At 40.2% G+C, this 23,251-nt stretch overlaps 1 protein-coding gene across 19 annotated transcripts in view; it reads right to left on the reverse strand.

Moving 5' to 3' along the window:
- Positions 1-23,251, reverse strand: part of SLC4A7 (solute carrier family 4 member 7) — a 124,862-nt gene that overhangs the window by 38,291 nt on the left and 63,320 nt on the right. For 18 of the 19 annotated variants that reach the window (XR_009597328.1, XM_060402059.1, XM_042235762.1 and 15 more), the window contains 7 exons: positions 15,914-16,029; positions 13,890-14,047; positions 11,563-11,650; positions 10,075-10,221; positions 6,284-6,390; positions 3,911-4,085; positions 229-362 (listed from right to left, as the gene is read on the reverse strand). Coding sequence is in view for 18 of the 19 variants with exons in the window: in XM_060402059.1 (XP_060258042.1) it covers positions 229-362; positions 3,911-4,085; positions 6,284-6,390; positions 10,075-10,221; positions 11,563-11,650; positions 13,890-14,047; positions 15,914-16,029 (925 nt within the window). In the remaining variant the exon portion in view is untranslated. The remainder of the gene's footprint in view (positions 1-228; positions 363-3,910; positions 4,086-6,283; positions 6,391-10,074; positions 10,222-11,562; positions 11,651-13,889; positions 14,048-15,913; positions 16,030-23,251) is intronic. The other variant, XM_060402054.1, reaches the window with a different exon arrangement.

Raw genomic sequence — 23,251 nt, forward strand, 5'->3', positions numbered from 1 at the left:
TTGTACTCAAGGTGCCTGGGCTGGCAGCAGGAGCCAGGAGTGTCTGCCACACAGTAGCCCCAAACACTGAGAATTATATTAAAACATATATATATTATATACACTCACTGATCAGAGCCTCTTTTCCAGCTATTCATAAATACAGAGAACTTTTAATTAAAGCTAATACAATAATATATAATATACACTTACGTAAACACATGTGAAAAGTGGAGAGCTGTTACATACCTGCAGAATTTAAATAAAATTTTTTCAAACACTAAAACTGGACCTGTGCTCCCCAATATTGTGAGAGGTTGCCCAGCAAACAACGAGTAGGCAATCCCAGTTAATGATGCTCCAAAAAGAGACTCTATTGCACTCTGTTCAAGGAAAGAAGAAATGAATAAAAGTAATACATCGTGAACACATCTCTAACCTACTGTAGTACATGTAAGACACCTGCAAAATAAAAACATTAATCAAGTGGTTTAAAAAAATACAGCAAATGCAACTTTAAATCTCAAACTTAACATTTAAGTAAGGAAAATTAAAAACATATTTTAAATACACTACAAAATTGTTTTGTTTTAGCATACTAGAGGTGAACTTTTGCAATCAACCTTAATTTAAAGCTCAACACTGTGGGAGGCAGGGAGAGTGGGGTACATGGAAGACAGACTCAAGAGGCTTCAACCCCCTCTACACAACATGGTTTACTTCTGAAGCCCATGGGGAGGACAAAGATGCATATATTATTTTCAATACTTTGGCATGTCCAAAATAGTTCATTTAAGAAAATAAAAAGTATCTGAAGTATTTGATACAGTGTGTTCCAAAAAAAAATCTACTCCTTCAGATAGATGAACAAGACATATCACGTGGTCCTATTGTTCTCAAATTGATTTCCAAAGACAACTTCCCACACATTTTAAAGAAATTTTTCTAATATGACTGGCTTAACCAATAAATATAAAAAATGAAATGCTTAACACAAATAAATGAAAAATCTCCTGGAAACCACAGAAAGGAAAACCCATTAAAGTTGGGTTAAAATGATAAAATGAAAGACTCACAAAAATCTTAAGAGCTAGTAGGCCAGTTTCATTTCGCCACCAATGTCACACCCTAACTCATTAGGTGATCAGCTGGGAAAGTGTACAGATACAGACTCTGCCACTGGACAGGGAGGTAGGGGCTGAAAGAAAGCAGTCTCCATTCACAAACATCAAGGTCAGCTGGAATACTGACCAGGAAAAGGGAAAGCCTAGCATCGGGAAAGCAAAGAGAAGGCGCTTGTGAGAGACAGCCCCCCTGGACCGGGAGGCAGCGAGCAGCGGGCCGAGATCAGGGCTCCAGCGGACCAGATCTGAGGGAGCAGACCGCCTCCTGTGAGCTGAGCTGCTGAACCATGGCCACATCTCAAACTCACCCAGCCCACCTTTCCTCACCTTTGAATGTGGGTGATGAAAGCCAGGAGAGCTTAATGAAGTTTCTGAAAACACCAGCAGGAACACAGTCTGGCATATGGGATGCACTCAACAAACGGTAGCAGCTCTCAACATCAGTACTAAGAGCATGTCAAAATCTAACTCACAGCAGAAACAGTTATGTCGCGAATGAGACATTCAACTCTTAGTATAAACAAGGATCAAAGCCACATATAGACTTCACTTTTGACAAAATGAGGAAGAGTTGAGTTAACAATATATTTATGAGTTGTATGAGATAAATGTGTTTTCTTGCCCACAGACAAAAAACACTACTAAGCTGTTATAAAATCCTTGGTTCAATTACAGTATGCATATTTAGGAATGAATTTAGAGCTCAAATCAAAAGGAAAAAATGTCTACATGTCACCCAGAAATAGAAAGCAGGGAAACGGAAACAAGGAGATGGCAGATAAAGAGACGCTAATGTGGGGGGGAGGGGGGCTGGGGGGTGTGGAGAATGAACTCCCCCCCAGTGCTGTGTGGAAAAAGCAGACTCTGCTGGTGGAGACCTTCCTTACTGTTCCCCTCACTGCTACATTCACTAGTTCCTCTACCCAGATCTCCTTTTTCCCAAGTTTTAAACCATTTCTATCTTCACTGCCAAACCAAAGCCCATCTTTCCCTAGAGAAATCACAGCCCACTCTGCTGCCTCCCCCAACCCGCGTGCAGCCTCCACGCCGCCCAGCAGGAGCCCACCCTCGGCACCCCTCACCCGCTCCACTGCAGGGCGCGGGACAGCCCCTGCTCCTGTCGCCTCTTTCTCTACCTCTGATTTGGTTTCTGCAAAGTCACACTGTCCTGATTCCTCGCTCACAGCTCCGGCTGTGCCTATGTCTAACCTGCCGGGCCACTTCCTCCTCACTCCCCTCCTTCTTCCAATCCACAAATGGGGATAACTTCCCACTTCTCCTCTCCCTTTAAAGTGCTAACCTCATCTATCTCAGCTTCCCACTCTGTATTTCTTTCCTACCACTCCAGAAACTCCGGATCTACACCTCCTAACATCTCCACTTTTACCTGAAGTTCCAATAACGCATCAGAATACACACGTCATCTCCGTACCATGCCCCTCCACAATCCTGACCTCCCTGCTTCTGTAATTACAGCTTCTCTAGCTCTTCCTCCATCTCGCTCGTGCGCTGCCCAGCACACCACGACAGAGGAACTGCACACGCACTGTCTCATCTTCCTCTCGGTTAGGGCCCAGGGGACAGAAGACACACGCCCGTGTCTTACCCGCGTCCATGCTCCTCCAGCGTCTAGAGTGCTATCACACACACGGGGTACTAAAGAGCAGGATGAGATGGGGAGCCAGCGAGTGACAGTCCAAGAGGAAGAAGCAGAATTTCCGTGACGGTGACAGACAAGACACACGTCCTTGGGGACCAGCGGAAATACACATACAACTTGTGACAGCTGCTTTCAGCAGCTTACTAAACATATATATCTATCTGTCTGATATAATAATATAAAAGAACAATGTAATCAATCTAAATAACAGAAAGTAAACTGAGTTGAAAGGAAATTTCAGGTGTCAGGTTTACCTCATGTTCAGCTTATGAAATACTTGAAATAAGCAATTCCTACTTAGGTTTGGTGGGTTTTTAAAAAGCTTAAGATCTATAAAAAATAAACTTTCTCCAAAGAGTAAATATCATTAAACAAAATACACTTAGGAATCACAAACTGTCTCACTTAAATGCCATTAAAATGTATATAAACAGCAACAGAAGTCACTTTCTTAGTTTCACACAGCACCAGGTGCGGCTCTGTAATCACAGCCCAGCATGGAATTACCCAGAACAAAACATAAAAGATTTCATTCTAGTTGTGTCAATGTACAGATGTCGTTTTCAGTTATACTTTCCAGTTAACACTTTTGACAACTTTCACACAAGTTTAGTAACAGCAAAATTAAAGGAAACACCACTTCAAAATCCATCATTGTCCATAATCATGCTCCCTTTTTCCCAACGGTCTGCCCGGTGGACCCACCAGGGCAGATGAGTCACTGGTGATCACACGGCTCTAACTAGTCCTGTGATGCCCTGAAGGACAAGGAGCACCCACCCCCCGCCCCCGATAAGTTCTCCCACCCACGACCCACCGGGACGAGTTCAGTCCATCTGAACACCCCCACCCTCTCCCCCCACAAAGACAATACAAGCCTTTTACTCAGTAGATAAAACCATTCATCCAGCAAGCCATGAGAAACTTTTCTTTTTTTTTTTTTTACCTCAACTGTGCATCTTCTCCTGTTCAAATGGCTTCCCCATGTTTTCCACAGCAATTACCTTTGGGGGAAGTCTGCTTTGGGACGGGTTAATCATGCTGTGGGTAGACTCTTCAAATAAAAGTAGGAATCGTGAGACAAATGCACGCCGACACTTGCCTCCGAGGAGCTAAGAGCCTGGCCACTACCAATCTTTGTACTCACTATTCTGCCTTCTGTAGCTTCTCCAAGCAGCCCTCCAAAAGTGATTACAGGAGACATACAGGCACAGTATAGGAAAAGAATCGAGGCCAGGCACTGCAGACTTAATGCATCCTTGAAGTCACTCAAGAAAAAAGGTGCTTTCCTTTTGATGTCAAGTATCAAACCACCAAAAAGCCTAAATAGGTGAGATGAAACTCGTCAAACTGTACACTAGAGGATTCTGGCTGTTCACACTAAAACTATGGGCTACATAAAACTGCTGGTGCCTAGCATTTGTCAACAAAAATTAATATCCTATATAAACAATGGTACAAATTTTAGAAGACACACTCATTTAATCTAGTCCACTGACAGCGGAAAGGTAGATCTCACTAAATTAAAAGAGACACAAACATCTATATCTTACAGATTATACACTGAAAAGGCTACAGGCAAGCAACTTAAATAGTAAATGCAAAATATCAAACACAAATGTGCAAGGAAATGCACAATAGAAATAAACAGGACCTAACGCCCATTTATGAAAATGTGTGTGAGCAATGCTATTAATCATTATCTACATTATAAATCTTAAAGGCAAGTGTGACAAATACCAGGAATGCAATTATAATATAAATCATAAGTCCCCAAATGCCCTTTACTAAGTACCTGTGCTTAGGTTCACTCAGGAGTGAAGTAAGTAATTTTACTTTTAAAATTAATACTCCAAACACATAAATATTTCTGGTCTAGAAAAAAATCTAAAAACTATTTCAGTGTGTGTAATTTACTGTATATGTAGTCAAACCAGTGTGTATATTAATAAAACAAAGATGTTTTAATTAGTAAATTTAAATCTATATTTGTGCATCAAATCCTTCTCATTTCAATGTTTCTTCAATCAGACTTTTGGATACACCTGATCTGAAAGCACTCCACCACAAAACAAGCTCTGTGAGGAGCAGGGACCTTGTCTCCTTCACTGCTATTCTCTCCAGGGTTCAGAATACTGCCTGGGAAGCAGCAGACACTCAGTAAACACTGGTGGCAAACCAGTAATTCTCAAAGATTATGTGACTTATAAAATGCATGATCATTTAAATCCCTACTGCAGAAAAATACGCCGAAAAAGTTAATTTTATGCTTTCAAATGCTTTAGGTCAGCATTCCTCAACCTTACTGGCACCAGGGACCAGTTTCATGGAAGACACTTTTTCCACAGCCTGGGAGGATGTGAGGGACGGGGGGCAGCTATAAACGCGCCGCTCTCCCCTGCTCAGAGGCCTGGCCCCTCACGGGCCATGGACCAGGGCCAGGGCTGGGGACTCTCGCTCTGGATGTTTCAAATTTTACCATTCCAGTAGTTTCCAAAGTTAATAGTGAAATAAACCTAAACATACACTGACAGCTGGAAGAAGCTATCCTATAAATAATACGACAGCAATGGGACTAAAAATGCTATAAAGGAAAGGGTGCCGACTTATAATAAAAATGGTGCCAATGACAAACTAGTTAATGAAACTCTATCATCAAGTCAAAAATTTATATGAGATTCTCAGGTAACATGATCAGTAGGGGCCTGACTCTGTACTTGTTAGAGACTAACCCTACCTCAGGTTTGAAGAACAATACTAATAACTCAAATGAGCACCTTCGCATGGGGGCAGAGGCTTACTCTAGTATATTCAGAGACTACTACTATTTAAGATCCGAGATCTTTAGCTCATAGGGAGCACCAATGGGCAAACACTCTCACTACCCACATGCTTTCTTCTGTACTATGGCAATACCATGGTATTTTTCTATCTCTACAAAAAATTCTAAGACAATGTTTGTACCTGGCCATATTTCTATTTTTTATCCCAACAATTTACTTCTGCAACAGTTTTTCTAACTAGGTTTCCAGAGAACATATGCTTGTCTGCCTGATTTCACACCATCTCATGGTATGCTGCTCACGGAAGAGTGTTACATCTCTGCACACAAACACAACACAACGGCTGCGGTTCCTCTCTGTTCCCATTGCTCTGACTTTCTATGGGAATGGCAACAGGACACCACACTTTCTCAAGAAATCTTCTGTGTGTGCAGCCAATTAAATTAACCTACTATAGAACTACAGTATTCTTAATATATGCTGCATAATGGTTTTGTTTTAAATTAAATCCTAGTATACAGAACCCAATATATTCTAGTAAACTATTTTTAAATGCATAGTAATTATCCTTAACATTATATGCCTATGAAAACAATACACATTTTTTAAAATATGGAAAAATACTAGACAAACTTAGTTTCCAAACACTTGCAAAGAAAAAGCATGTCTCTGCCTTGTCCATCACATCAGTCTCTACCCCCGAGAGACGCCCGCACGGAAGCAGCGTCTGTACCCACCGTCCAGTCCTCTGGAGCTCGGGCCCCTCGTGGTGCGCTGCCTCCTTCGGGGCATCGCCCGAGCTGGGGGCAGATCCATTGGAAAATACAGGAATCTTTCTCTTTTCCTGCATTTCACAAAAAAAGAAAAACAACAACACATACACATCTTTCAGAATCCTGTATTAAGGAAGCCAAAACAGCATCTTCGTTAAAGGGAACATGAGCTCTCCCATTGATTACATATGTCTAACCAATACTCCTTGAAAGAAAAATGCTTCCTAGTATCAACTTCCACTTTAAAGACACTGCACTTTGAAATAGAATCTAAAATTTGTCTCTGTTAATATTTCAAATTTATACTGGCATTTTCCATTTTATAATCTAACATCAAATATACTATAGAACACTCACACAAATCATTTCAAATTACTACTCAGCAACAGGGACATAAAAATCCAATAAAACATCTCTTCAACTAGAATTTTAATCCCTTATTCATGTTTACTACTGAAAAAATGCACTTTATACTTTACATTAAGAAAAAAGTAAATGCCATTTTTTCTTATTAAATACTTAAGATGTAAGTAGCATGAGTCATCAAATAAATTTTCATAAAAATCAATTCCCTATTATGTTTTATTACAAATTCAAGAGTACTATTCTCATGATAAAAGATACTCTCCTCCTCAGGGGAGCAAGTTTTGTTACCTCCAAAGGTCAGAGGTTACTGGAGCAAAAAAAAAGTGGGTTGGGGGAGAGGTGAAGTGGGAATAGAGCAACAGAGGGACAGAGAGAAGGGAGACGGAGAGAGGGACGAAGAGGGACGGGGAGCAGGAAGACATGGGGTGGGGGTGTGCTCATCCCAGGGCCGCCCCCAGATCAGTCACAGCAGTGAGCCCCCTGGGCCCCATGCTCAGCGTCTCCAAAGCAGCACGACTTACCTATAGCCCTAAAACTACCATCTGAAAACGTCAAGATTAAAACTAACTTATATCACAGTTCAAAGGGGAAAGAGGAAACAAAAGTACTGAACTCCCACAAAACGAATCTACTGAAAATACCGCACATCACAATTGATGCGATACAGCAAAAGCATCATTCAGGAAAACAGAGCAGCTCTTATATTAAGAATAATGAAAGAACGTAAACAAATGTATTAAACATTTAACTCACCAAATGTGAAAAAAAGTCTTTCCTGAAGGAAAGTGAAAGGAATAAAAGAAAACAGCTAAATGCAGAAGCTGAGTTACAAAACCCAATACACCTTTTTAAAAAGGAGGACTGAAACAGATGCTGAAAGTTGCTCTATTAGAGCAATATGACTAAATCACCAGCTGATACACAACCAAAGACAAGACAAGGAGGCAAGCCACGCATTTTATTTACACACAATATGTAAATATGCAGTGAGGGAGAGACTACACAGCACAACCCTATGCAGTTAAATGAAAAATCTTGATGAAATGGGTACTATACTTAAAAAAAGTTTCCCAAAGTTGACACCAAAAATGAGTATAATAGGTAATTTTCTAGGAAAATATAACTTACCAAAACTGACTCCAGAAAAAAAAAGAACGCTTACACAAACCAATTTCCACAGAAGAAATAACAAGCTGTTGAAGTCTACCATACAAGAGTCAAGCTCAGAAAATTCTACTAAAAATTCTTCCAAACTTCTAGAATCAAAGTATTATAAGCCACTTAAAGTTTAAAGCACAGAAAAAGGAAAAGTTACAAATCTGTTTTTATGAAACAAGTTTAATGACACCAAAATGTAAACACTGCACAAAAATCTATAAACCAATCTACTTACAAAAGGAGATGGAAGCAACTTAAATGAGACATTAGACAAAGACTACAGACACTTCAAAGCCTAAGCTGGGTTATTCCAACAATGCAAGAGTGTCTTCAGATTAAAGAACCTATTAACATGATTTACCATAATAACTGGTAAGTGAAATTCACATGGTCATCTCCAGAGATGCTTAAAAAGCCCTCTGACAAAATTCAACATTCACTTATATTTAAAAATTCAATAAAACAGAAATTAGGGTATTTTCTTAATATGACAAAGTATGTATTTTGGCACCAATGATAGTAACTTAATGACGGAAACACTAAAGACTCTGACTACAATTGTGAAAAAACTAAGAAATACCCTTTAAAGTCAACTACTGTGTAAAACTATCAGAGACTTTAGTCGATGCCGTTAGACAAGAGGAAACATGGTAGAGGTGTTGAGAGTTAGAAAATGAATAGTATTACCTTTTACTGGAGACCACATGACTATACACAGTAAAAGAATTAAGGGAGGATACATATTAAGCAGGATACAAAAGAAATACACAATAACCAGCAGTCTTCATGTATATACACACACAACAGCCAATATAATGGCACAAAGACCTCAATTATAACAGAAACAAAGATAAAATACTCATGGATACACTCGCCAAGAGGAGTGTCAGGTGCCCATAAGGAGAATTTTATAATATTCCTTAAGGACACAAAAACTGACTTGAAAACAATCAGGAAAACAACTGGGGAAAGATATACCATGTTCTTGAAAAGACTCCAATTTTCCCTCAATTCATTTAGAAATTTAATTTCCATCACAATTTTTTAAAAATCACACTTTATTTCAAACAGAAAGTTGATTTTAAAGCTAGTATGAAAATAAATACACAAAGATGACCCAGCAAATTCAGAAAAACAAGAGTAAGAGAGAGGTCAAGAAAGAATGCAGATCTACCAGATATTAAAATATACTAAAAACTCTCAGAAATTAAAGTGTGTAAGTGGTCCATGCCTAGACCAATCAATGGAAAAGAAATCCCAGAAAGAGACTTGACTGAATATGGAAATTTAGTAAATGATAAAGGCAACATCACCAAGCAAACAGAAAAATGCTTAACTTTTTAATAAACTGGGACAAACAGACTTCAATTTAGAAAAAAGATAAACTAGGCATTCTCTACATAGCAAGTCATGATAAACGCAGAAGGATCGATGAACAGTTCAAATGGTAAAAAAAAGTTGGTGGAGGGTGATGGACAAACATTCAGGAATACTCAACTTCACTAATTACAGACACACAGATTAAAATCACATGAAAGTGCCTGACAGAGTAAGATAATGACACGTATCATCCTGACAAATATCCAGAAGTGTGACAAGACCCCATGCTGGTGAGGCTGCAGGGAAACAGGCATTCTCATTCATCACCAAAATGAGTCCAAAACAGTTCAACCCAAGAAGAGGAGATTCTGGCAACATTTGCTAAAACTGTAAGTCAATTCCCACATAAGCCAGGAATCTTATTCCTGGGAATCTATCCTACAGACGCATCTGCCCAAAACTAGGACGGCAGGCGAACACTACGATTCGGTCCGTAACAGCAAACAACTGAAGACAGCCTGCACCAGGCAGGACAGACTGCAGTGCATCCATGGAGGAGCACAACAGAGCTGTGAGGAGGACCGTCACACCTCCAGGAAACGCTGTTACATGAAGAAGGCAAGGTGCAGAGCGCTCCGTATAGGATGTCCATGTCTGGTAAGAGAGAGGAGAAAACAAGACTACATGCTCCTATTTCCCTGTACTGAAGAAAAAGCGCAAGACTGTCAACAAACGAACAGCAAGTGATGACCTGCAAGAGGTGGCGACGGGGTGGGACGGCAGACACGACGCAGAGGGGACAACTCCAGGCGCAGTTCTTCACACAGTTTTGAAAATGCATAAACTACTTGAAAAAGTTTAATGAAAATTTCAAAAAAAGGAACTCAAAGAAGCATTGTGTAGATCCTCACCTGAGAGGGAACACTCTTTGGGGGCTCTATGCGTATGGAAGGGTCCCACTCTCCTGGAGGCAGGACGGTCACTTGATCTAAAAATTCATCAATTCCCGATAAGAGGTCATTTCTGTCTTTTGCTTTATAAGCTACATCATGAAAAATCTAAAGAAAAATAAACACATTGAGTAAAAGGATTTTAAAGTTGAAAGAAAATTCCATACATAGTAATCCACTTTTGATATCATAACTAAGTCTACATAAAGGTAATCACTCAAACTCTTGACCCCGCCTGCGATAACAACTTTAAAAAATAACTCACCATTAGTATTACCAGATAAGTTAACAGTAAAAAACAAACACCAAAAGAAACTAGTGCTGTGTTAATACACACCAATTTTTAGAAAGAGGAAATTTTACTTGGGAAATAACATTTTAATGCCACTTGTCCTAGAGGAATAATCATGAGACAGGGTAACAATTTTACTTGAAACAGTTAATTAATCTGACCGTTCCTACTGACTGGGCACCTACTGTCTGGAAGGCACAATTCTTTGCTTTTTCTGTTTTTGTTTTTGGCTGGGCTGGGCCTTGACTACTACACAGGCTTTCCTGTAGCTGTGCTAAGCAGGGGCTGGTCCCTGTTGGCGGTGTGTGGGTCCCACTGTGGAGGCTTCTCTTGCTGTGGGGCACAGGCTCTGGAGTGTGCAGCCGTCCGTGGTTCGGGCACACAGGCTCAGCACGCACAGCTCCCGGCTCTAGAGCAATGCTCAGTCAGGAGTCGTAGCTTAGCTGCTCCACAGCACGTGGGATCTTCCTGGAGCAGGGACTGAACAAACCCATGTCTCTTGCGTTGGCAGGCGGATTCTTTACCACTGAGCCACCAGGGAAGTTCTGGCAGGCCCAACGCAGATGAGTCAAAGTCCCTGCACTCAAGAACTCAGGGGCAATTACGTGAATACACTCCTGCAGGTGGATGACAAAACTCCTATAAAAATGAAGCAGGGTAAAGGAAGGGAAACGGATGGGGAACAGGGTGGCTGAGGAAGATGTCTCAGAGGAGGGGACACTGCAGGAGGAATCTGGCTGAGACGAGGGGCGCAGCATGCAGGGGTGCAGCGAGGGGTGGAGACAGTGCTCAGCGTCCAGAAGCTGCCGTGAGCATCGTATATCCAAGGCGCAGAAAGGAAGTCCAAGTGGACAGGGCCAACAGCAGAGAAAAGGAGCCAGTCACAGCATATAGAGTTCAAAAGGCACAGAGATGAGACTCTATTAAGGCAACAGTGAAGAGCTTAAACAAATATACAACAGGGGTGCCGTTGATACATCTACATCAAGGAGATGACTTTTTCAAATCTGCATATTACTGATACCACAGAGGAACGTATTGTAAGAGAAAGACCCATAAAATATACTTTAAAATCACCAAAGAAGGCGAGAGTCTATAATTTAATGAGCATCATACGCTTCACAATCAGTGTCCACGTCAGCGGGCAGGTTCATTACCTCATCTGTCATGAGGGTGGCTATTGATCTTCCAATTTCGTGATACTGCGGCGCCTTGCCTGCAGGCCCCAGTAACAGAAACAAAAACCTAAGGGGACATTAAAACAGAGAGACTGAAACATGGACAGCAGACTAAGTCTACGAATCACAAAGAAATGGTACAGATGTAAACGCAGAAACGTTACTCAGACCTCCTTTCCATCCTCACATCCTAACGGCTGCAAAAAGGATGGCAACTCTATTCAGACGAATCACAAAACTAAAAACGGCACTCACAATTAAGTTCTGCCAAGCTATTACTCTCCATCTGTCTTAGAGTAAAAAAGTACTTAGGGAATCAGTGTTTTATATTAAAGACGGTGCCCCGTCTTCTATATCCTTTCGACTTTTGAGTAAACAACTTTTTCTGGTCTGTTCTGATGAAAAGAAGTAAATAAGTAAAGTGAATACCAATCCCATTCCAGTACTTACTTTGGCTTAAGAAAATAGTTGAGTATTCATAAGAAATTCATGGTCTCTCAAACTACAATCTGGATAAAGACACTATAGGGTAAAATAAGGGACTAACCCTTTTGGAATTAAATTATTTTATTTACAGCTCTTATTATTTAACAGCCTCTTATTGTTTAACAACCTCTTATTGCTTATCCCATCTCCAGAGGATCTTCCTGACCCAGGAATCAAACCAGGGTCTCCTGCATTGCCGGCAACTTTTTTTTTTTTTTTTTCACCAACTGAGCTACTAGGGAAACCCAAATAAAAGTTATTTAACTTCCTAGTTAGTTATATTCTTATTAACATACAGTAAGCAGATGACACCACCCTTATGGCAGAAAGTAAAAAGGAACTAAAAAGCCTTGATGAAAGTGAAAGAGGAGAGTGAAAAAGTTGGCTTAAAGCTCAACATTCAGAAAACGAAGATCATGGCACCTGGTCCCATCACTTCATGGGAAACAGATGGGGAAACAGAGGAAACAGTGTCAGACTTTATTTTGGGGGGCTCCAAAATCACTGCAGATGGTGACTGCAGTCATGAAATTTAAAAACGCTTACTCCTTCAAAGAAAAGTTATGACCAACCTAGATAGCATATTGAAAAGCAGAGACATTACTTTGCCAACAAAGGTCCATCCAATCAAGGCTATGGTTTTTCCTGTGGTCATGTATGGATGTGAGAGTTGGACTGTGAAGAAAGCTGAGCCCTGAAGAATTGATGTGTTTGAACTGTGGTGTTGGAGAAGACTCTTGAGAGTCCCTTGGACTGCAAAGAGATCCAACCCTGGGTTGGAGAGATCAGCTGATCTCAGGGAGATCAGCCCTGGGTGTTCCTTGGAAAGAATGATGCTAAAGCTGAAACTCCAGTACTTTGGCCACCTCATGCGAAGAGTTGACTCATTGGAAAAGACTCTGATGCTGGGAGGGATTGGGGGCAGGAGGAGAAGGGGACGACAGAGGATGAGATGGCTGGATAGCATCGCCGACTCGACGGGGGTGAGTCTGAGTGAACTCCGGGAGTTGGTGATGGACAGGGAGGCCTGGCGTGCTGCAATTCATGGGGTTGCAAAGAGTCGGACATGACTGAGCGACTGAACTGAAATATTAATATTTATACTTATCCAAACTGGAAGTATTCACCTTCCTGGTTTGTAAGAACTTAAATGTGAATCTATGAATTATTTTTCTCATTTATCTCAGTACTGTACCATTAATGCAACTCAGGAAAGCTTATTAAAAAACTAGCATGTACATTTCAGTCAGGCTGCAATTAATTCTTCATATTAATTACTATAAAAATATATTCTTAATTATTCTCATTTGTAATTAAGTTCATATAATCAGTAGCTAACTGATGGCACTTTATACTAATAACACAACTTGCTAATTATTCTTAATGTATATTGAACAGAAGATTGGATCAGGTCAGAACAAAGCATTCTGCCTAATTAAGGGGCATCATTACATTTAATCAACCCTGAGGTACTGTTACCCTCATTTTACAAGTAAAGCTTAGAAAGCAGAAGTCTGGCTTGACCATCCCACGAAAAGCAGCAGAGCTAGGATTCCCCTCCACGCTCTCTGACTTCAGTGCCTGCACAGAACACACCATGAACAGAACTTTATTATGAAACATGAATGCGATGCAGTTTTTAAAGGAGGCTATTTTTTAAGTTCCAGAAGGAAAGATAAGTCTTTAATGCTCTGACAGTCAAGGCGCTGGGGCAATGACACCATTAACCACTCAAAGGAGCTTTCACTACATAAAGCAACATGTTCCTCTAGACTCGGGACATTCTGGAAGAACATTAACTGCAGTTAACCCTCCCTTACCTTGTAGGGACGGGGACCTCGGTTAGCCCGGAGAGAAGAACAGCAGGAGCCAGTCTCACAAATGCAATTATAGGTCTTTCTAAAAAATCCACCTCTCCCACCAGAACATTGGACGCCTCAGCTCCTGAAGGAATTTTTCTCATGAAATTCATATCAACCTATTGACAAATAAATAATAATTTAAAATGAAGTGTACATGGTACTAATCAGTCTAGAAGGAAACAGGAAAAAGATGCTTTAAGACTACTATTCACTAATCAAAACTGGTGATCTAAAGAATGTGTAAGTGCCAAAATTCTCACAAGCACAAAGAACGAAGCTGGCGGATACAAAGGGCAAGCAAAACGCAGCTACCGAACAGCCCTCCCAGCTGGGCTACTGTCAGGGCCTTCACTACTGCAGAGACCTAAATCACCAACAGACTAGAGAAAAGTTTCCATGGCTATATAGCACTGTCCATTAAAAAACTATTGAAGACAAAAATACAGTTCACAAACTAACAATGGTCCATGAAATTATACACAGTTCTAAAAATATTCATTTAGTCATTACCTATTGTTTAATCTTAGACATGAATTAGTTCCTTTGCATTTTATAAATCCTTTTTAATGAACTATGGGCATTCCCCAGTATTTTCAGTAAGTGGGAAAAATCATTTTTATTTTCATTTACAACTAAAGTAGTCATAACTGGTATACATATATGGTAGTGCTGTATAATCGAATTAGGTTGTCTGTGTATAATTACAAAGAAAAGGTTATGGACATAATATCAGAGTACAGGAATGTCTTCATTTGTATGCAGCTTCACACAAGTCACCGAACAACCACTAACAGGGCTTCTAAGAACATGAAACCAGCACTTACAGCGGGCCTCTTGAGTCCCACTCCCAGCGTGCCACAACTACAGTGCCAGGAGGCAGAGTCCTGCCCGACAGGGGGCAAGCAGGTGTGCATAAGGATGGACCAAGTGAAAGAAAGCACAGCTGTGACAGGGGAGCAAAACAAAGGGCACCCGCCACGTCTAGAGGAGATCTACGATATAAATTACAGCAGTCTGTTCACAGCAATTCCGCTGCTGAAAACTCGACACTCATCTGGAATAACCGGAGCACCCGCAAAGATATGACCAAGTTACAACAGAACAACAGTACGACGTCCCAAATGCAAGGCTTTTAATTTTAGAGCACGAAGCTCAGCAAAGCTATAATGCAAATCATCACTTAAGTGCCTCTTCTACAAAACGTGATCTATAGACTTCGCATCATAAAGGCTTAAAAATCGAATCTTACTTGAAATAATGGCATTTAATTAGAAGTCTGACTTTGTAACCTATAGTAAACACCATCCAACACCATCAAAAAATTGCAATGGATATCAAGAATCAATTATTCAGAGGTAGTGCTCATAAAGTATGCTTTAAATTCAACTGTAATTTGAACTTGCAGTTTTTTGCTTTGTTCTTTTGAAATAAGCTCTTTTTTACATTTCATTTAAACACTCACCTATGAAAATTAAAAATCACAGTTGAGACAGGCGAGTTATTTTTCAATCCATGTCTTTACCTTTACCTACCCATGGGGAAGCACCGATGTTTCCCAGTTACATTCCAGAAAGCACTGACACCACAAGACAGTAATTCTGGGGTCACATTACAGCCGAGAAAAGGCGGAATTGTTACCGCTGTAACATCACTCCCAGAATTATCTTTCCAGTAGTGGCAGCTTCACAACAAATGCCTGTGGTTCATGATATCTATGTACAGGTATAGATGAAAACACCACATTATTCCCATATTCTTTTGTCAGAATTTCTAACACTAGTAAAATACAACATTATTCAAGTGCTATGAGACTGTTACCTTTTCCACAATTTCTGATCTTAAATTAACATCACAAGCATCACATCAAGTTTACAAGCGCTGGTTATTAAAAATTATTATAATCACTGTTAATACAGTCACATTGCTAGCAATTGTCTCAGTAAGCATGATTATGAAAATGGATAGTTAATAACAAAAATTACCTTGCTGAAGTCAACGGTACTATTTTCTCTGCTTCCTCCACTTCCATTACCTTTAATTTCTCCACTTTTACTACTGTCCAAGTTTCCAGGTGCAGACTGTGGAGAGGCCAAAATACCTGTATTTAAGAACAAACAAATTCCAAAGTAGTAAGAAGAAAATTCACTTTGCAACCTGAATTTGCTCATATCCTGAAAGTGATGGGTTTACTAAAAGCAAATGTGCTAGGTAAAAAAAAAAAAAGTGCCAAGTGTTAGTACCATACCAGCAAGAGTGGAATAACATTTTAAGCAATAATGAAGCTACCACATGTTAACATTTAAAATAATATAATTGGCATTTACAAAAATGGTGGCCTTTTGCAAAAAGCAAAAAAGTGAGTAGAAGGTGGAAGACCTGGGTATGATCACCACTGTAAATGCTTAGCACACCCACTGTCACTGTGCCCTTAGACATGTGAGCTGCAGAACTCAGAGGTGCCTAATCACACTTGGCACACTCACATCAGGAACACTGTACCACTTCTGATAAACCCTAAACGAAAATGCAAGAGCTATATCAAGGAAATATACACTCATTTTGCCATAATCCTTCATAATCAGACGAGTTTCCCCATGAATTTTCACCTCTCCTGCGTAAAATTCATGTGCTGTCTATTGTCATTATTCCTAAGGACTATGTTAAAATACAGTATCAATGTTTTTATGATATAAATACAAAGAATAGGGATCTTATAAAGGAACAGATCTATGTTAAAATAAGTACTCTTTGCTACTTTGTAGCTATGTGTATGACCTTAAGCAACTCACTCAACCTCTAAGACACAGACAGTTCAACCTATAAAATTTGTTTCTTTGGATTAGAAATGATATATATTCTATTAAATTAGCTTGTCTGGATTACAGGTGATACAAGTGATGCATGGTATACTCAGTTCAAGTTAAAACTCAGCAGCCACAAGCCACACACAAAAATAACCTAAAAACACCTAGTAGCAGCATATTATTAATCATCACTACTATGTGTTTTGCAAAAAGTCCAAATGTTACAAAAATTTTAGAGTACATAACACAGATATCTACCATTAAATGTAACTGATTTTTTCAAAACACCCAAACTTTCTAGTTCAAGAATATAGTAATCAATATAGTAATATCAGTATTACTGATTAGTAATATTATAGTAATATTAATATATTACCCAAAACACTGAATGTCACAGGAGAAAATGCACCAGACAACTGCAACAGACCTCACTTCTAGTTCCAGCTCTGCCACTCGCAACAGCCTAGTGACCCACAGACATTCAGCGCCGTGTTTGTGGTTAGAGCCTGTAGGCTTTAAACAGCGGCAAAGAAATTTTAAAATTTTAACATATCAGATATAGTCTATGCGTTTTTGTTTTTATAGAATACAACATACACTAACTAGCAACCTGAAACTAAGTCATTTGAGTTTACAGCTTAAATTCCGTGAAAGACCGTTGTGACGCCCACTTCTCTGTTAAACACCTACGCTAGGAGGCCACTGTCACTGTGACCCAAAATTTCAGTCCACTCAGCCATATACCCATTCCCTAGAAACTGTAAACAATTCTGAAATAAAAACTATTCCCTAAACTGAACTCATTTTTCACCATTTTAGCCTCCTCTTTGACCTTTGTCCCTAAACTTAAATAGAATCCATTCCTCTATTAAAATACATGCCCAAGTGGGAAGAAGAAAGAGTCAAGCAGTATTTTTCAGTGGTTTCCACCAACTCCCACACAAGAAAATGAAGAGTATCATTAATGCCCTGGCAGCAACTACCAGTGACCATCAACACACATGCGCCGCTAACTAGAAACTGCATCCGACCTGCAGACGTGCAACCACAGAAAACACAGACACAGCTTCTCACAACAGTCCTAGCCACCACATCTGGGGGAGAAGAACGGGATGCGGAGAAGGCTCAATAGGAACGGGAAGAAGAAACGACCTGCAACTCAATACCCACAAAGTCAGGAGAGAGGGCGCGAGGAAGGCAGGGGCTCACCTGCTCACCTTGAGTGTGTTCAGGCGGGCAGGCCGGGCACACTCAAGTTTCCCACTGCCGCCTTCTCCACGCAGGCTTTCCTAATGCCAGCTAAGCTAAAGCTATATCCTGGAAAGGTAAAGGAGATGTCCTTGCTCCTACAGTAAACTCCTACTGCTCAGAATTAAATGAGTCAAATCCCCCAAATTAAAACTATAATGAGCACAGAAAACTTGGAAGGACTTTATTTACTTGCTTTAAGCAAAAGAAAAAGCAAAGTATGTATTAAAATCAATCCTGGGATTTAAGTCATCCTCTGGTAATTCTATTATTTTGCCCTTCCATTTTTTTCCCCTCAAAATAGCATATCCACCTAGAGAAAAATTAAGCAAAGATATTGAAGTTTCCTGTCATTAAAAATTTGAAAGCAGAAGTTTCTGGAGCAGCAGTTTCCATCCATGGAAGTTTATGAATGTGCTGGCAGCTGGTGGGTGTGGGCCAAGGGTGCTGCTCAACAGCTGACAAGGCACAGGACGCCCTACCATACAGAAGCGTCACCCCAAAATGCCAGTACTGCCGAGGGTAAGAAACACGGAGTCAGAAGACAGTTCAAACACTAAAAGTGAGTTATGTCTTTTATGTAAGTATTCTCTAACAAATAACTAATGGGAAACACTGCTTTCTTTGTTTTCCTTTCCTAAAGGTATTCACAAATTGTGACCTCATGATACAAAAAATCTCTGGCATTGGTCTCTCAGAAATGGTGCCGAGGCCACCTTCTTCCCCAGACTTCAGGGAAAGACAGCAGGGTTTCCAGGTACTCTAGGCAGCGGGACTAATGAAGAGCTGGCCCTGCTCCTGTGGCTACATTCCTTCTATAATCTCATCTTAGACAGCAGTTATGAGCTCTCCCTTGTCTTCAGAAATCCTCTCTCTTCCCTGCACTCTAGTTCCTTTTCTTCCAAAAGGCGGGTAAATCCCATGGCATACTTCACAGCAGAGGGAGGAAAAATTTAATTGTGTCCCTCAATTTTCAGTTAATTGCTCTTTTCACCCTCTTAACGTGACTTAATAAGTCGCTGGGAACCTGCATGTCCCTTTCTTCCCATACAAAGTTTAAAGTCTCTTATCATTAATTAGATTGAAGCTGGTAAAACAAGAGATAGTATTACTGACAGATATAGGTAAAAACAAATGCAAGGGGAAGTAACTTCAAAGTTATTTTTGTTTAAGAAAAATAGTCAATTTTGTTAGTCCTTTTTAATGAAGTAAAAGTGTTCATTTCTGAGCAATTATTTCTATGTATCTTTCCTCCATTTTTGTTTAGTTACCTCATTATAATACATCTGTTCCACAAAGTATTAAAATTTACAATGAAATTCTATACTATAGATTTTGTTGTAGGTAGTTCTGGGTTCAGTTCCTTTATCTGGTCATTTACAGTCTAACCTTAACATTTCTAAGTCTTAATTTTTTTCACTGTATAAACAGTGATAAGATAGACTCATCAAATAGAGATATAACAACCCTTAAGTGAGTTATAAAACTTTTATCCACTAAGACATAATTTTTTAATTCATGTAGAAATAAATCCTATCTGCAACTATAGGAACTCTACTTCTAAAAATTCCAAGGTGACTTCAGATTAAAGATAGATACAACATTAAATAAAAGATAACTCCAAATTATAAAACTAGTCTGGGAATGATGATGACTCCAGGCAGTCAACAGTGACCCTCAATCTTCTCAGAGACAAGATGAGAAAAAGAACATTCTGCCTTTGTCAGGAAGGTGAAAACATACTGCATTCCTTACACAGAAGCACAAACAGTAGATAAAAGGCTTCTTACTACACTTTACGTAAAGCATGTGTTCATTCACTTGATGGAATGAAATGCACAAGAAGAGCCACCATTTTTTTTTAATCATGGCAAATTAAAAGATGACTTATAAAAATGTCTACATTTGTCTGAGCCATTCAAATGTATTGACCTGCAAAACCTCAGTAAAAAATTTTGAAAGGGCTAAAATTATGTGTAGGCTCCTTTGAAATCTTTGTAAAACTTAAAATTTTTAAATAATTCTATCCTTCTCTATAATACACTATAAAGAAAAAAAAAAAACATGCAGAAGTCAAAATAAATTGCAAGCGTCATCTACATAATGCTGATAAAGCTATGTGCTGAGAGGCATTCCAAGTGCGAGTGGCCCAGAGGCAGAAAGCACCACACATGGAGGGCTTTGGACAGTTGCCTGCAGTGACGCCAACATTCTCCTCGTTCTTCTGCTCCTGGCCTTGCAGCGCTTCTAAGTCTTCCTCGGGCGGATGGATTACTACCGTGGGGACGCCGGCACTGGCAGGCGGCACCAGGAGCTCTGGGGCCTGCGGCTGCCTCTGCCGGGAAGGGCTGGCGTGGAGGCGGCTGAGGCCAGGGCTGGAAGGAGGGCTGCTCTGAGGGGTGGGCGCGGGGCTTGTGCACCTCGAGCCCGCAGGGGTCCCGGCTCTCGAAGAAGGAAGAAGATGACTGACAAGAAGAGACAGAGGCGACTCTCCTCTCAAGGAAAGGTTTGAGGCAGACAGACCTGTTCGCAAAGAGTGGCGGGAGGCTGAGAGGCCTTCCCCTGAGATAAAACAAATAAATGAGAAGTGATGAAGTTTTATCGCAGAAGGCAGATGAGACACACAAAAATCAACTTACACTGTAAACCGCAAGCTTTAAAACAAGGTCCAAAATTTCAAACGCATGCTGTCAGGGTTAGTATGACAATCTGATTTTTAAATATGAGAAAATCACTGAAAAATGGCTTAAATTATAATTAGTTCTCTGAAGCTGCATCCAAAACTCAGAACAAAAAATGAAAAACGTTAATGATAGATGGAGAGGGACAATATTCTGTTAGGAATAAGAAAGGCCAACAGTGTGGCTGTAAAAACAAAGAACAATAACCATGCAAAGCTGTTGCTTTAAAAAACGGTAAATGGCAAACGAAAATGCAGCACAAAAATCATCTAAGAGCTAGAACCCAAGCAAAACTGACCAGCACTGACAGCTTGGATCCAGCGTATTCTATCTACACTGGACCAAACTGCTACATACTCTCCCACAAGCAGAGCCCACATTAACAGTCTCTAGTGATTCCTAACTTAAAGTTAGTATCAAATCTTTATAGCATTAAGCCAACACGGCACCATCTACTGACAGAACTCTCAAAGTAAAATTTAAAAACATAAGGCAAGTCATAGGAATTTTTTCTCAAAATAGAAACATGTCAATTTTAAAAGATACATATTCTTGAGCTCACTATCTAACTGATATTAACAAATGTCCTAAGATATGCTTCCATATCTAATGCAGCAGATAAATTAAAACAAATACATACGATGTCTAATTTAACTAGCAAAGAATAAAGTATTTCTTACCAACAACAATGATAAGGAAGTCTAGAGTATTTCAAAAGGTCATGTATACTTATAGTTCAAACACCAGGTTATTTTAATGAAGAGTAGCTTAGTGGAACAATATTTTTTTTAGGAAAAGCATGAGAAATATAACAATCCCAACTGATCTAAGTCAGGGGTCCCAAACCTCTGAATCTAATGTCTGATGATCTGAGGTGGAGCTGATAGAGTAATAATAGAATTAAGATTCACGATAAATGTAACATGCCTGAATCATCTCAGAAGCATCCTCAACCACCTCCCCAACCCTGGTCCATGGAAAAATTGTCTTCCATGAAGCCAGTTCCCTGGTGCCTAAAAGGTAGGGGACTGCTGATATAAGGAGTAAAAACTACATGCCAAAACATCACACATATTAACTACTATTCCATAAACCACCACTATTTAGGTGAAAAATAAGCTAGATGCAGAAAAACTGTTAAAATCACAACTATAGTAATACAGCAAAACAAAAGAATGCCCATGCTAAAATGGCATCTACAAGAAAACAGCCAATGTCTTATGATTAAAAGGAACCAACTGACGACTGGAGGATAACCAGGAACCACTATGTACGGGGGAGAAGGATTGAATGTGGTCTCTCTGGGCAAACGAGTTCACTTTACTGAACTGGAAAATATGCAGTACATGGAAAGATGAAAGAGCAGTGACAGGGACGGCTTGCTTTCAAACTCAACCTAGGCCCGGAAGAGATTTCTTTTATTCTTAAGGTCCCTTGAAAATAGAAAGGCAGTCTTAAATAGATTAAAAAGAGTTTTAATGATCACATACTCAGAAGAAAATGGACTTAATTGTCTTAGGCTGAGCCACAGAAGGAGCCTGAGTACCACTCACTGTACACGTGGTGAGGCCTCCCCCGGGAGTGTGCCTGTAGCACCCAAGAGCCACACTCGTGTTTCAGAGACAGAAAGATGAGCGGAAAGGTTTGTGGCCCACCCCCCACTCCTCTTCCCCATAACTCTCATGTGCCTTGGGTAACAGGGGCAGCTCGACACAGCAGTGACCCGGAGACAAACCCCAGGGCTCCATCACATCACAGCCATTTCTGAGACCCTAACAGAGCCGCAGTGCCAGCAGGCCAGCTCTAAGACAGGACAGAGGGGAGCAGCTACCCCAACAGTCTCCCCACGTCCCCACAACCCACTGCTGAAGCGTGAGTGGACGTGGCTCTGTGCCACTCTCCGTGACTTGAAGACATCATACAATAGGAACAAGTACAAAAACCTTTTACAAATTAGGTCAATAAAAAGCTGGGAAAATTAAAAGCAAACCAGCTCCAAAATACTGTTTATACCCAGCAAGTATAGTCTACTCAGGAGAAAAAAAAAAAAACTTAGGAAAAATCTAATATTAAACGTCCAAACACAAGACTTTGAATTTTCAAAAGATTAAACTAAATTTATAGATAGCAATTTACAGCTCTTATACCAACCATACAAGAATTCTTGAACAGAAACAAAAAAGCAAGGAGGAGAGTAATCAGGGTTACATACAGTGTAGTGTCTGAAAGAAAATGAAAGTCGCTCAGTCATGTCCGACTCTTTGCAACCCCATGGACTATACAGTCCATGGAATTCTCTAGGCTAGAATACTGGAGTGGGTAGCCTTTCCCTTCTCCAGGAGATCTTCCCAACCCAGGGACAGAACCCAGGTCTCCCACATTGCAGACAGATTCTTTACCTGCTGAGCCACAAGGGAAGCCCAAGAATACTGGAGTGTGTAGCCTATCCCTTCCAGGGGATCTTCCTGACCCAGGAATCGAACCGGAGTCTCCTGCACTACAGGCAGATTCTTCACCAACTGAACTATGAGGGAAGCCTACAGTAGTGTTTAAATATTACCAATACTTCAATGTCCCATTTTAACAG

Source organism: Ovis aries, chromosome 19, assembly GCF_016772045.2.
Source record: "Ovis aries strain OAR_USU_Benz2616 breed Rambouillet chromosome 19, ARS-UI_Ramb_v3.0, whole genome shotgun sequence".
Lineage (NCBI taxonomy): Eukaryota > Metazoa > Chordata > Mammalia > Artiodactyla > Bovidae > Ovis > Ovis aries.